Genomic DNA, 15,983 nt, shown 5'->3' on the forward strand with positions numbered 1-15,983 from the left:
ACCCCAAAAGGTTATGGACTGTATGGTTTCATTTATACAACATCTTTGAAATGAAAAATTATAGAAATGGAGAACAGAGTAATGGTTGGCAAGGGTTAAGGAGAGGGCGGGAGCAAGAAAGAAGGAGGTGTGGCAATAAAATGGTAACATGAGGGCTCCTTGCTGGATGGAAATGCTCTGTATCTTGACTTTATCAACGTCAATATCCAGGCTGTGATACCGTACTAGAGTTTTGCCAGAAGTTACCATTGGGAAAGCTAGGGAAAGTCTACATGGCATAACTGCATTATTTCTTATAACTGCATGCAAAACCAACTATCTCAAAATAAACAATTTAATTTTAAAATGACATAGCTCTTTCTTACAATGCAGACAGTTTGTATGACTCCCTAGTATGCCAAAAAAAAAAAAAAATTCCTTGATTTACAGTGTACAAGGATGGAAGAAATAGCCAATGGTAGAGAAATAGAAGGAACAGAATAGTGTAGATGAAGGAATTTTACAGCCGTTTCCTGGGAAGTTCTTGCCAGCATTGCTGAGTTCCACAGGGAATAGTCAACCTTTGTTTATTTGCAAATGTTTGGAATTTCAGTCACTGTGTGATTGGAATATGGAAGGAGGAGATGGGTTATTTTGCAATGTGTTTATAAATATCACTCAACATAAATACCTCTCAATATATTAGCATGTGACAGGGTTGTACCATTTCACCTTTTTTATTCTAGACTCAAAATAGCAAGTGCCCCTTAGATCATAAAATACAGCAGAGACAATACTATCACTGTATTGGATACAATAAGCTGGTATAATGGTTGGCTGGGTACAGGGAAATCTCCATTTTAAAATGAACCTTAAGAGGATTCAGTTAGCAATGCAAAAGAGAGAGAGAGAGAGCAGGATACTAACACAGAAAATTGAAATCCACAAATCTTTCTCAATCATGCCTTTGTAGAATTACACACATGTAATGTTTTTAAACAAATGTAGGTCTTTCCTGAATCATCTTTCTAATGGGCATTTTCAGGAAATAAATATAATCCCAAAGCAGGCAACCACTAGAAAAAGCAGAAATAAGAGTCTTCATAGTAATCGAATCTTTATTGTTACAATTAAGGGCTACGAAGAATTTCAATAAGGAAACCAAAACAGGAAAGCAATTTTTCTCCTCCTCTTCCTTCTTTCTGTCACCAGTTTGAGCAATTTGAGTCATTATAAACAACTAAATGAGAATAGAAGGGCTAGAAACAGAATAACATATTTTGTTAATGTCTATTCATTCTAAATTTCAAGCTCTGGCATAAATTTAATTTTGGGATCCCAAGATAAAAATTTGAGGTAATGTCTTTTTTATCCCTTTCCTCTTCCAAATGGACCCCTGTATCAGATGACTCTATCAGCATTTCTAAAATAACCACAGGACCTAAGTGAATTCAGTCACCCTGGCTCCTGAGATCAAAGACAATGCTTTATGATTGGTTCAGGAAACAAGTATGGTTTAGGCCATTGAGAGTGAATTATCAGGATTTTTCTTTTTTTTTTTTTTTTAAAGATTTTTTATTTATTTATTTAATTCCCCTCCCCTCCCCCAGTTGTCTGTTTTCTGTGTCTTTTTGCTGCGTCTTGTTTCTTTGTCCGCTTCTGTTGTCGTCAGCGGCACGGGAAGTGTGGGCAGCGCCATTCCTCGGCAGGCTGCTCCCTCCTTTGCGCTGGGCGGCTCTCCTTATGGGTGCACTCCTTGCGCGTGGGGCTCCCCTACGTGGGGGACACCCCTGCGTGGCAGGGCACTCCTTGCGCGCATCAGCACTGCGCATGGGCCAGCTCCACACCGGTCAAGGAGGCCTGGGGCTTGAACCGCGGGCCTCCCATGTGGTAGACGGACGCCCTAACCACTGGGCCAAAGTCTGTTTCCCCTATCAGGATTTTTCTATGGGAATATGCCAAAGATCATCTTTGCTGTGGGATGTAAGTATAGAAGTCTATTGCCCATGGAACCCTTGGGAAGTTCTTGGGAGAATGATAGAGCCAAACTTGAGAAGCTTACTCGCTAAAAATCAAAGTACAGACAGAAAAAAAACCCAGGTCCTTGACGGCATATTTAAATGCTACAGGAACCCTTTACCAGAGCACCTCTGAACTTTTCAGTTACATGAGCCAGTAAATTCCCTTTATTGTTTAAGCTAGTTGGATTTCTGGTTTTCAGTTATTTCAAATAGAAGCCTACTTGCTGATTTAGTTATTCTTTTCAGATCTTTTCACTGCTGTAGGTCCAAAAATACATACTGAGATTGGAGTCACAGGACATGGTGAGGAAGGCAGGTCTAAAAGCCCAGAAGTGTGGTCCTCTGAGAAGAAAGGGAGAAGATAGAGGAATAAAAAGATGGATATACTCTTGGCCACGATCTCATTTGTGTTCATAAGAAACCTTTACTCCTCTTTAGAAAATGACTGCTCTGGCTTCTATAAGGAATAGATTTGCAACAGAGCCTCGGAGAACCTACCTGCCTTAGTGGTAGGGCTTACCAAGAAATATCAGCTGGTATAATCCGTTGTTACTTGTAAATTTATACCACAAGAGAGGAGAAAAAAGGTGCAGAAAAAGGAGAAGGCATGCAAAATAATTGACTAACTCTCAAATTCTTCATTATGCTATAGATGCCATTCTATATCCTTTAAGCCCCAATTCCCCACCCCCCCTCCTTCTTGGGTAATAGATAGTGGTTCATTGACTATGAGTGACTGTATTATGAGTCTCTGAGCCAAAAGTACGAAGTCATGAATCCAGTGGTGTGCTAAAGTTGGCTTGCACTGGCTCACAAGAATTGACTGATAAATTTCTAGGAATTTGAAGAGTCAGTAATTAAACACAGCCTACATAAATTATATAAATTTAATAATTAAATAAGTTATATTAAAACAAAGCAATGGATACTCAAAATGGATCTCTCTCTAACTACTTTACTACTTTTTATCATCTATATTCTTGAGGTTATTTATATCTACTATATCTGTATATTGGAAATACAATAAAATGGTACACATCTCTTCCCAATTCTGCATTCAGTGACTCTATGTTGATAGCTTGAAATTGGCTGTGGTAGGAATATTTGCACCACAAAAATTAAATGCTACAAATCAAAGCATTTTCCCTCCCGGAGAGCTGGTTGTTAAATATTTATTGGCTATTTCTAGACAAATCTAAACTGCTTTCATCAGTGCCAGTTGTATGTTAAATCAACATCCATTTAAAAAAAAAATGACCAAAGACATAAACTAAATTTTCCAAAGTTTCCTTCTCTTCCCTTCCAATAGTTAAATCTATGATGTAACTGGAGCAGGAGTTCCAGGACTATTTGTGAGTAGGAGAATTTAATGTATGAACACTCTCTTTACTTAAACTTGCAGAGTGAAGAATACTGCCAACTGAGCACATAGAATCCAAGTTCAGCTGTTCCCTGCCCTTTATAACAACCCCCTGCAAAGGGTCTTAACAGTGTGTTTAATCTTAATGCATGATAAATGATATGTCTTATTCAGGATACATACCCTTGACCTCATGATTTAAAAGGTTGTCTTTGTGGTATTAGATCATCTATTGAAAATAATATTGCTAGGCATACTTTCCTTTTGATGTAATTCATGATGATCCAGAACTTTTAATTTATTCATTTAAAAATTTATAAGAATCCATCTATTAAATTTTGCTATTTCAAGAAAGTCGATTATTGTTTTGTAAAAAATTAAATATCTAATTATAAAGAGAATAGACATATAACTTTAGGGTCTTGATCAAAATCAAGTTAATTTCCACCAAAACACCCAAGTCTGAATCCACTAGAAATATTAAGTATTGTTAACAGCATTCTTTCTCAGTAGTTTTGTTACTGGTGTTCTGAGAAAGAATTCAGATGTAAAATCCTACATTAAAAATGCAAATATTTCCATTTTTTGGGTATGTTTTCCTTCCACCTTTCATACTGCAGAGACACATCATGATTTCCAGAAACCTGATGGAAATTTGCATTTTCTTTGGAGAATATCAGAGGTCTTTGAAAATGTGATCAGTTCCTCCTTCAAACCTTACTTCTGTGAATCATTTTATGAGAAGATGCTGGATTTAAAATAATCCAAAAGGAAACATAATTTTTCACAATTATTTCAAAGGTTAACACTCTGAACTCAGTTAACTAAAATTTGCTCATTCTTTTTATTATTATCTATCTATCTATGTAATAATTGTAGATTTCAGCTTTGGAATTTGTGATAATTGATAGAGCAAAAAGTCTTCTCCATGAAATAAATACAAATATTTATGGAGTGAGATATAAGCCCTTTTGTCTACCTGCTAGATGGATGAAAGAGACTTGCAGGGTTACTTTATACCTATGGAGTCTTTCAATTGGGATAACTGGAACTAAAATATATTGGCGATCCAGCCCATGAACATAAGCTTAACCTCACATTGTGCTCCCACTTGGAGTTTTGGTATATTCGTTCTAGAATTGCTTGTTGGAGCCCCCTTTGTTAGTTAGTTGTTTAGTTAAGGAGAGCAGAAAAGGTCGAACATGAAAAGAGACTAAGAAATGAGATTACCGATGTATTGAATTACACAAATTGGAAGAATCATCTATTTTATTGTATGGACATTTAGAACCTACTAGAATGAAAAAGGTAACCGAGAAAATGAAGGTGATGAACTTCTGGAGAGCCTTATTAAACATTTAGAAATCTATGGCAGGCTTTAAAAATCTGCAAACTCACAAGATATGGGAGTACTCCAATTTTCAAAAACAAAACTAAACAGGCAAACGTTTTCTAGCAACTAATTTTTGTGGTTAATCTATTAATTTTCTCGAAATAAAACTTATTTACACACATTTTGGTTTTTTCCCCCCTATCTGGTGGTATTGTTTTGTGTGTGTGTGTATCACATCACTGCGCAGGGCCCTGCACCTCTCTTTGCTGACGCGGGGGCCTGAGCCTCTCCACCGCAAGTCTGGGATGCCAGGAGGTCCCAGGGATCAAACCGGGGTGCTCTATATGGTAAATGGGAACTCCTCATTTGCTTAAGCCACAGCCGCTTCCCTACACACATTCTTTAAACAAAGTTCCTTCTAATTTTAAGTAAGACCAAGGGAATGATTATAAACCTGATCGATTTCTACTTAGTATAAGCTTAAATCATTAGTATTTTTCCACAAAATTCCAAGAAATATAACCAATAAAACCCTCTACTACTTTTCCAAAGATTCCATGAAAACTCTCTTTGCCCTTAGCATCACTCTTTTCCCTTTCCATCTCCATCTTAGACACTCACTCTGTGATGAATTAGTACTCCCTGGAGTGACTCAATATTCCCCACAGTTCACAGAGAGGAGGCACACAATAAGAAAATCATCTTTCATTAAAAAAATATATATATACACACACACACATAAATTTAAGGTAATACTGAACATTAAAAGAATGTCATTTCAATAATAAAGAATCACATCTGGGCTTAGAAACATGCGATTAGGAAAGTAAATACATATTGTTATGAGTATTATATAAGAGGTAATACTGTACAAGCACCCCATCCTCTCCTACACTCCAGTTCTTCTGGAGTAAAGCAAGACTTAATCATTTTCTTAAATTTGTGTCTTTTTTTTTCGTTCAGATCTTAACTACTTAGAACAAAATATAATATGGTAAATAAGCAATTTAGTTTAATACAACCTGAAGAGAAAATCAAACTTTTTTTTTTCAGATCAGAGATGCTAATGCAAACAAAAAGGCCATAATCTAAATTGGTGACTAGAGGTTCATTTGAGTCTATTAAAATACCATAAACACTACAGCAGTAATTCTTTCAAAGATTCCAGAGAACTTACTTGCAAAGCTGTTTTGAAGAATAATTAACATTTGTGAATCATTGGTCCCATGCATAAATGACCTTACATCAGGGCATTCTGTTCGTAAAGATAACCCATATATTAAAAACAAGTAATTTGAGGATTAAAATGATTGTTCCAGGAGAACATATAAGAGTTTTTAGTGCAATCAAAGAAAGGGAAAATAAAATTATTTAAAGAGCAGCCCCCCAAATAAATATTAATGCAGGTAATTCAAGTCCCTCCTCTCCCCATTCATTTTATTTAACCTTCGTGAACAATTTCGTGAATGGGAATTGTGAAGAATCACCTTTACAGTTGGTCGCAACTACTGCTTAATGAATGTAAACATTTGAGGGGCCATACCCCCAGTAATTATAATTCCAATTATTGTAACACACCTATTTTGCCTGGCCTTATTTCTCCTATTTACTCTTATCCTCTGCTTTTTCTTAAGGCAATGAGAATGTTAATGTGAAAATTTAAACTAAACAAAAGAAAAGTAATCCCAAAACCCTGTGCACTTAACCATTAGGTTATGTTCTTTCTGTCTGCCAAACTTTTTTGCTTCCCTGGATTCCTCACTTTGAGGTTGATAATTTGATCTATTATAGTTTAAGTTATGCTTGTACAAGAAAAGTAAAGGGGTCTTTATGGACTGTTTCATCTAAAGGTGTAGAATTCATACTCTGTACTTTTTAAGCACCCTTGTAATTTATGTCAATATTATAAATTTCTTTGTTACTGGTGGAGAATCTCAAACACTCTGATGTTTGACTTCAGCATATAGCAGAGTAAATTAGAATGATGGAATTTTAGAGTTGGATATGCCAGCAAATCCAGCGTTCCTCAGTTTCAGATGAGGAATCTGATGTCTATCCTGGAAACCGAGCCTCCTGGTACCCTATCAGTAGCAGCACTCCATTTAGAGCCTGTGCTTCCTGTTTTCAGACCACAGAGCAAAACTTTCTTCCTGAAATTACAAAAACAATCTGCCCAGTTTCTTCAGTGTGCAGGGGAGAGCTGCTCACCAGTCATGAGGAGAAAAAACAAGCAAAAAATATTTTTAAAACAACACCAAAAAAAGCCTAGGTGTGGTTGTTGTTTTTGCTTTTGTTTTGTATTTTGAGGACATTTTTGGGTAAATGAAGCAGCCTTATGAGGCACTGTGGTCTTTCTTTTTCTGAAGTTCTTACATTAAACTGTCAGCAATACATGTGCTCAAGGTCAGGGGACCTACTCCTTTTCCCCCAACCATTTTTGGACAGATGCCAATTGCTCTAGAATGCCTCTTCTTACTCTTTTCTTATTCCCCCCTTTCTTTTTCTCTGTCAGCTTATTACTTCCTATCTTTTTAGCCTCCCCATTTCTCTCTCTCCTTTTAGTCTTCAAGTTTCAAATGAGAGACTGAGTAAGATTAGGACTGGAGAATAAGTGCAGGCTTCGGGTAAACTGAGCAGCTCTGCTGGGCAAGGGACTGTTATAAACCATCTTCTTACCCTCATACCTACTTCATGCACAGATAATGGCAAATATATTTGTGTTTTGTTTTTTAGACTAGCACTTGTTAGATGAGAACAACAAAGGCTCAGATACTTCCGTATAATAAGCATAGAGGTTTTGTATCACAATTATAATACAAGACAGCAACTACCAACACCTGTGCTATTGATATGATGATGGTGATCGTGATATGATGATAAGGATGGTCTGTATGAGCTTATATAGCTTTAGTACTAGGAGGATGCTTTTTATCATTTTCTTGGAGTGTATTATATTTGCTCCTGGTCCATAACTTGACACCACAAAATAATGATTGGCTCTGTAATGAACAGCAATTTGGGTGTAGCTTGTAGCAACTAGAAGTTACCCACCTTTTTACTCCTTCTATCCAGTTAGCACTGTAACCTGCTTAGATAGGATTTCTCAGTAATTCTTTCACATTAATTCTCCTTTGGATGGAATGAGTGCTGTTATATGAAACTATCCTTTTTTGGTTATTATATTTTCCTACTGAATCATCTCAAAGACTTAACAACCTTTTGTAGATTCTCAACTCCAAGAGCTGAAATGAATTTAGCTTAAGCTTAGAAGACAGCTCCTTTAGCCGTTTTATTGCCATATTTCATTCTTTTCCAGGCTAAAAGCTTTTTGGAAAGTGATATTAATTAAGATAATAATAATAACAATAAGTATTTATATTAAATAACAGGTGAGTTACAATACTGAAAGAAAATCCTGATATATAAAGGGAGAAGGAGAGAGAAAAGATGTTTAAAAACATTCTTCTAAATTCATTTCCATGAAGGACAATCCAGTCCAAAATTGACTTATTTAGTCTTATAATTAAGATCAAAGCAACTGCAGACTTTAGCCTAAATTATCTAAGATTTAACTGCTGGGAAGTGTGAGAGTTTGGAGGATTATTCCCAAGCAGATTTCTCTGAAACCAACATCTCGTTTTTGCATCCTTAAAACAGTAATGCCCCAGTTCTATACCTCTAAACACCATGCCTTTAAACAGCTCCATGTTATCCCTGTGTTATCTGGAATAGTTGACATCCAAACAAAGGCAGAACATGTGATTGCACTTAAGGTGGCTGGAAGTCTTCCAGTGCCCTGAGAAGGAGGGCAGGCTCCAACAGACTTTACTTGGCCAGACTTTACTTGGTGGTTAGAGAAGCTTTTTTTTTAGGAATATAGTCATAGTTTTTATTTATATTTTATTTTTTAAAAATTATGATTAAAGGAGAAAGAAAAGAAAAATGGTATTCTGACCATTAAAGTTCTGCCTTAGGAACAACACAGAGTAGGATCTAATACTGGATTTAGAATGGGAATTAATATATTAATTGATTTTGATTGTGATGCTTATGCTCCTGGCAATTAGAAAATAACTTATCAAAAGCCCAGTCTTAAGGTAAATGATTTGGTCTGAAATCCACCTGATTGGTTTTTGCCTTACATAAAAACAATTTTATGTAAACTACTGAAACAGGAAAGACCAAAAAAAGCAAAATAAATTTAAAGGAAACATAAATTTTGGAATTTTTGGATTGGTTTAATTCAGTTCTGGAATCTGGTTCAGAATTATTCTCATTTTATTTCAAGCTAATTTGACAACATGGTAAAACATAGGAAACAAGTTGAATCCAGGATGGTAATTTTGTATTCCAGAAAATAGGAAATAAATTTTAGCAACAGGACCCTTTAGAAATGCCTATTCAGAGGGTGGGATTGGGGGATGATCTAAACCCATTTTGATTTGTTGCGTTCAGCTTGCTATATGAAAGGTGAATGGAACAAGATATTCATCCTGCTGCCTGCTGCTCTTACCAGATCTCATGCTTCTAGGTCCAATTTTGATAAGGTAAAATGTTGAATACCTTGCCAATGAGGCAAAATTGAAAATTTCCTGAAACCTGAAAATCCCCACAAATATATCTGAAATAGCTCAAATCTCCCCTTAAAAGGATCTGGTCTGGATATTCTACTTAACTTTTAAAATTGATGATGGCTCTTTGCTCATGAATAGAGTTGAATTTCCTTTAGAGCAATCAAAATGTCACATATAAAGTTTTCTAGAGTTATTTAGTAGAATTTAGAGAAAAAAAGACAGTGGGTTATCAATTTGCATCTAATTAGAAAAGCAATGGGTACGAATTCCAACTTAATTAGCAGCTTCTGTAGAAGGAAGTGTAGAACATGTTTTGAATGATTTATGAAATATAAAATAAAATAAACCAAGATGGACCATATGGGCAATCAATGAAGATGAGATTATATGAAGTCTGTCCAAACAAATATATAGAATTGAGAGTGATATTAACTTTTAATATGAAAGGCAAACCATGCAGAATGTACATCAGCTGTCAGATTGCTTCATTCCTGTAGAGCAGTTGTTCATCTGAAAATAGCTTCCAAATGAAAAAGGATGACTACAAAAGGATTAGTTACCATAGGCTTTTCTACACACCCTAGAGCTCTAGCTTTGTTATGACAGAACAGCAAGAGTTTAAAGGATGTAAACTCTAGAATATTACATAATGTTAGGAAGGATCTGAGCTACATTAATGCTAAGAACGATTTTTAATGAACTGATACCATTTCCATGGATTTCCTTCATGATGGCTGATGCTTGCTCTTTCCTCTGCTTCACCATGGTATTATATGATAGCATGGTTTTTTTGTTCCCTGTTAAAAATAAAGGGACATTATTGAGGCAATGTGAGGAATTCATTTGGAGTATTTTCTAATCATCCTTTTGAGAGAGTGTCTTTGTTCTCTATTAAGAATTTATCGTTGCCTTCTACTGAAAGTCTTTAACATGTACCCCTTGCCTGGTGACAGAGTTTGTTATTCAGACAGGCAATGTCACAGTGAACAGAGGGTGATAATCTCAGTTTCAGACCCAGTCTTATCTGTACATTAGTACAATGATCATCAGGCAGTGAGAAGCAATGCAAGAGCCGGCCTCCTTTCCCCTCCCTCTCTTTTCCACAGTTTATTTTAATGGCATTGTTTCCTAGATCTTACTGGCCTTCATTTGCAGCAGTATCACAGTACACCAATTCTAGTAAACCATATGAAGGAAGAAAAGACATCAGCTTAAACCAGAACTCTTTGGGGGTGGCATTATAGTATTGGCATCAATAGCTGTCCTTTATAGAAAAGAATGCCAATTTTCTGAATCACAACTCTGAACCTCATTGGACAACTGACAAGTAAAATATTTTAGGAAGCAATATACTCACCTTACTGTTCAACTGTATTTTTCAGCAGGGAAGAATCCCGATTTGTGTAAGAAAGACTCCGGAGATGGACTATGGATGGCACTTGGGCCCGATGGTTTTTATCCTTGAGCCTGGGTCGGCATGGTCCCTAGCTCTGACTCAAACTGGGAAAGAGCCTTTCTGGAGAGACTGGCATCCAGCTGACATCAACTGACTATATATAGCAGCAAATACTTTAGCTACTCAAATCTTCCTGGCGAAAGAGAGGAATAGCGAAAGATTAGAGTCTCTCCATTGTGTTTCTAGTTTGTGAGATGATTGAATGAAATGTTCATTCAGTGGACATTTAGCAAGTTCTTATTGTGCACCTTTTGTTTGAAGAGATAGTAGCTAAAAGTGATTTTTAAAATGTAGCTCTCATGCTCTTGACAATTGAATTAAGAAGCAAGAGAGATACACGAGTTAGGCAGAATGCTAGGTTATTCCATGGAGTTTCAAGTACAAAGAAGGAAAAGTGGAGTGGATCACTACATCCTTAAGCAAGAGTGAGAATTTGTGCTATGTTCATAAAAATGTGTAATATTTAAGTGAAAGGGAGAGCATTTTGAAATGAGACATTAGAGATTAAGCCATGAATCTATCTGAATAAAACCTTAGACTCATAAACAGATTCCACTTCTTGAGGAGACCCTGTAAAGACTAATCTCTACAGAGCCAACCAGTCTCTTCAATGTCTGAAGTCAAGGATTCCTGAATTGGGGGATGATGGGATAAGAGGTTTGAATGGTGGGCAATGCTAGCCTTCTTACTGGTCTGTGAACACAGAAATGTGTTCCCATTTCTGAGTTTTTGATTTTACTATTTCCCACCGCCTGGAACATGATTTCCACTACTGACATGGCTTACTGCCACACACATTCTAGGCTCCACTCAAGGATCAATTTCTCATAAATTCCTTCCTTGATCATCCTGTCTAAAATATCACCCTGTGCCATTCTCTGTTCTTTTACTAAAATTAAGGTTACCTACAACTCAACAATAAAAAGACAACCCAATTTAAAAATGGGTAAAGGATTTGAATAGATATATCTCCAAAGAAGATAATCAACTGGTCAACGAAAACGTAAAATGATGCTCAATATCTTCATTAAGGAAGGCAAACCAAACCCATATTGAGATAATACTTCACATCCAATAAGATTGCTATTATTTTTTAAAAATGGAAAATAAGTGTTGGTACAGATGTGGAAAAATTGGAACCTACGTGCATTGCTAGTTGAAATGTAAAATGGTGTCATTGCTGTGGAAAAGTGTGGTAGTTCCTCACTAAGGTAAATGTAGATTTACCATATGACTCAGCAATTCCATTTCTAAGCAAATATCCAAAAGGACTGATAACAGGGACTTGAACAGGTAATTGTATGGTTATTCATAGTAGCATTATTTACAGTAACTAAAAGGTAGGAACAACCTACCTGTTCACCAACAGATGAACAGATAAACAAAATGTGGTATATACACACAATGGAATATAATTCAGGCATTAAAATAAAGAATGAAGTTCTGATACCTTCTACACTAGGGATGAACCCAGTAAACATTATGCTAAGTGAAATGAGCCAGGCACAAAAAATATTGTATGATTCCATGTATATGAAATACCTAAAATAAGCAAATTCATAGAGAAAGTATAGATTCAAGGTTAACAGTGGGTGTGAGGAGGAGGGAATGGGAGTATTTTAAACGAATTCGTGCTAAAGACAAAAGATGAGATCTTTTCTTCTTGACACGATAATGGGATCCTATTGGCAGAACTTTGCACTTGGGAAGGCTAGTGAGGAAGAAGTTTTAGGCAGAGCTTTCCTATACCCTGTAACCAAACTATTTGCACTGCCAGGGTTAACCACAGTTGCATTTCCAACTCCTTCAGCATTTGCTAAGAGAAAAAAAAGAGGATTAAATAAGGTGAATTTTACTGCCACATTACTGCCAAACAAAAATCCACATCGTGAGGACTCATGAGAGGCAACTGTATTTAGACAGTGGTAAACATGAGCACTTAAGCCAAGTGCTAAACAAGGTCCACATTGATTTTCCTCTAACTGGGCACTCTTTAAAAAAATTCTGTGTTTCTCCTCTTCTAATTTATGGTCTATATTAGGGGGCTGTGGGCAGTAAGAGATTAGGGCAGGATCCGGGGAGGCCCAGGATGTGGGAGCTGACTGCTAGGTGGGCAGACACACAGTACTGTTATTCAAGCTTGGTTCTGGATTAGTGCATACACAACTCAAACAGGCAGCTGCCAGACCAGGGTGGAGTGGCAGATCTGCGAGGGCAATCAGTTCTTTACCTATAGGGCCTCAGATATGGTGCTGCCTCTGGGAGGAAAGAATCTGCCTGAAAGAATGATAAATGTAGTGTAATCAACACACAGCTGTCAAGGGTGGTTCTGTATGCATGAGTCTTGCCTCATGCATAAAGCCCTATGCTTTCTCTTTGAGAGCTAATTGGCTTGCAATGTCACCCAAGATTTCTATGATCCTACACTGAGGAGGGTCCAGCCTACATTTGACATCCTTACTAGCCATAGCAAAGGTATAATAGTTATTAATATAAGCAGGATGCAGCGATCATCTTACCAGGTGAGAAAGAAGAGAACAAGACAGAATAGATGAGTTGCAACTGGTTTTATTATAGTAAAGGCCTGAAGGCAACAACAGTGGTAAGAGGAACAATTACAGCCCCATTTAGTTAATGCTTATAAGACATGCCACTTTGCAGATGAGGAAACAGGTTCTGAGAGACTAAGTAAAATCCCCAAATACTTGTGAGATACAGAGATGGAATTAAAAATTAGTTCTGCCTGATCTTTTGTATTTTCACAATGTTGAGCAAAAATCTCAGTCTTCCCATTCTTCTGAATATCTCTGTATTGATACCTATGTAGCAAAAATAGAGGCACGGAATTGAGAATTGTGCTCCTTATTGAGGTCCTCTGAAATTTAGGTCCCAACACAAAGTTTATTTGGCCAAGTGCTTTTTACTTATAACATTTGCGGCTCTTTTCCAACTCATGTTTTTCTGGTTTGTAAACTTCTAGAGTTCCTCACGGTGTCTATTCTCAGGGTGTTTTCCTTTCCTTCAGCTGTACAAACACTAAAGTTATTAAAATGCTGAACATAAACAAATGGAAACATGTGCCATTTGCTGTGCAGACCGCTCCTTCCTTTCCTGGCCCAAGTACCACACCATCACAAACACCCTTACCACCTTCATTGCCAAAAATAAGTGACAAATCCAACTCTATCAAAACAATCAATTCATATCCAAACCCAGAGTTTTACCTATCTTCCTCTGTAAAGTTGTTTCTTTTACTTAAGCATTTCCTTCTTGAGTCTTAAATTAAACTGTAAGGTAAGTTGGGGAGAAAAGAAGAGGTAAGCAGACCCCAATGGCCAGCTTGTCAAGGACAGAAGATAACATAATAGGGTTAGGAACTTGGAAAGAAATAAAGTTTTGTATACTGTAATACTAAGAAACAAGTTGCCAAAGCAAACCCACAAATCATACTTTTCCTTTGCTTGCATAATCTGAACATTTACCCAGAAGTGTGTCACATTTCCTTTCACAAATCTAGCCAGACTGTATTTTTCCTATAGTCTATTAAAGCATTTTCTTTGACAGTTATTTCACCTGTAAGAAAATTGACTCCTTCTCTTACATATAAATATAGCATTACTAATTAAATAAAAGTTCATTAAATAAAACATAAGGATTTTAAAGGAATGTATAGTCAAGAAATTTAGTGACAGAACCTGGACCACATAGCCATGTATCATATGACGAGTATCTGAGTGGGACTATAAAGCAAGGATAATCATAGTATTGACAGTAAGGCTGTAGCATGACTTGTATGAGTGAGTTTGATAGAGCACTTAACATAGTACCAGGGACATAGTAAGGGTGTAATAAATGTTAGCCATAGTGGCAGTTTGAGATTATTTTATGTATTCCCAAAAGAGAAAGATTGTGTTTGTAAACTCATCTGTTCCTCTGGGTGTGATATCCCTTGACTGCATTAAATTCAGCAGAGATATCTTTGATTAGATTGCCTTGTAAGATGAGGGTTTTCAGATTTGACTATCTCGGAGGGCCTGACTCAGGTTGAGTCCCTGCCCCCTTGCCGGAGCTGATATAAATGAACACTCACTCAAGAAGACACACTCAGAAGTTAGAACATTGTCATTTTTGATCTTGCCATGTAACAGAAAGGAGAAGGCTCACATAGCTTAAGCCCCACGGAGAGGTGGGCCACTTGCCTGATAGCTTACAGTGGACTTGGGAAGAGAGAGCCAAGACCCATAGAGGAAGCCCTAGAGATAAGTCCTATGTCAGCCTGCAGCTAAGGTTGGTAAGAAGCTGGGTTCACAGAGCCTCAAGAAGAAGAGTAAACCCAGAGGGGAAGGCTGAAACCTGCAGAGATCACCTGCCATCTTGCTTCAACATGTGTCAGCGAACTTAGGTGAGAAAGCACCTCTTTGATACCTTGAGTTAGACTTTCCATGACCTTGGAACTATAAGCTTTTACCCCAAATAAATGCCCTTTAAAAAAGCCAACAGATTTCTGGTACTTTGGTGGACTGACACAACCATTATCATCATCATCATCATCATCTTCCTCCTCCTCCTCAAAAAGTTTACTTTTGCATAAATATGTGAAAGATAATATCAAAATATGTGAAGTCATATTAAATAATAATGACTTAGTCCCCATTTATGGATGTGGCACAGAGAAGTTAAGTGACATGTCAAAGGTCACATAGATTGAAGAAGTAGAGTAGTTCCTTAACTGAGAAAGATTTGGATATAACTTGAAAGTGGTATTAATACCTATAAACAAAACATGTATAGATAAGAAGAGAGATTGCTAAGAAATAAAGCATCCAATAAACATATATCTTTTGTGAGGGTTATTTACCAGTGCATGTTTGTTATTAATAAAATCTGAGGTGAATAAATAATTCTTATTCTGATTCTATGTATACCATACAAACTTCTAACCTACTCATTTCCCATTTAGTTTACCTATGTGAAAACCCAATACTTTTTCTCATTAAACTGCTACATCTTAAGAGTAAAAAATTTAGTGCTTAGTAAATGTTTGATTAATAAATGAATGAATTAGTAAGAACAAATTAAAGACATTCAACAAAGATCCTGGAGAGCAAAGCACAAGGGAAAATAGAGTTTTAAGGCACTCTCAAGTTCTGCATAGAGGTCACGAAGAATGACATATGAGAAAATGTCATTGGATTTTGCAAGAAGTAGGTCAGTGGCAGAATTCAGAGACAATTTAGCAATGTGGTAGTGATAGAACCCA

The 15,983-nt window shown here is 36.7% G+C and overlaps 1 protein-coding gene and 1 long non-coding RNA gene across 3 annotated transcripts in view; one reads left to right on the forward strand and one right to left on the reverse strand.

The window, feature by feature from the left end:
• MYOZ2 (myozenin 2) overlaps positions 1-10,714 on the reverse strand; it is a 46,562-nt gene extending 35,848 nt beyond the window's left edge. Inside the window, exons 1-3 of one of the 2 annotated variants that reach the window (XM_004479034.4) lie at positions 10,625-10,714; positions 9,975-10,064; positions 5,871-5,948 (exon numbers count right to left, since the gene is read on the reverse strand). In XM_004479034.4, coding sequence (XP_004479091.2) covers positions 5,871-5,948; positions 9,975-10,050 — 154 coding nt within the window. In that variant the 5' untranslated portion in view covers positions 10,051-10,064; positions 10,625-10,714. The remainder of the gene's footprint in view (positions 1-5,870; positions 5,949-9,974; positions 10,065-10,624) is intronic. The other variant, XM_004479035.4, reaches the window with a different exon arrangement.
• LOC131277934 (uncharacterized) overlaps positions 1-15,983 on the forward strand; it is a 119,155-nt gene that overhangs the window by 57,515 nt on the left and 45,657 nt on the right. The gene's annotated exons all lie outside the window — the stretch shown is intronic.

Source organism: Dasypus novemcinctus, chromosome 1 (genome assembly GCF_030445035.2).
Source record: "Dasypus novemcinctus isolate mDasNov1 chromosome 1, mDasNov1.1.hap2, whole genome shotgun sequence".
Taxonomy (NCBI): Eukaryota; Metazoa; Chordata; class Mammalia; order Cingulata; family Dasypodidae; genus Dasypus; species Dasypus novemcinctus.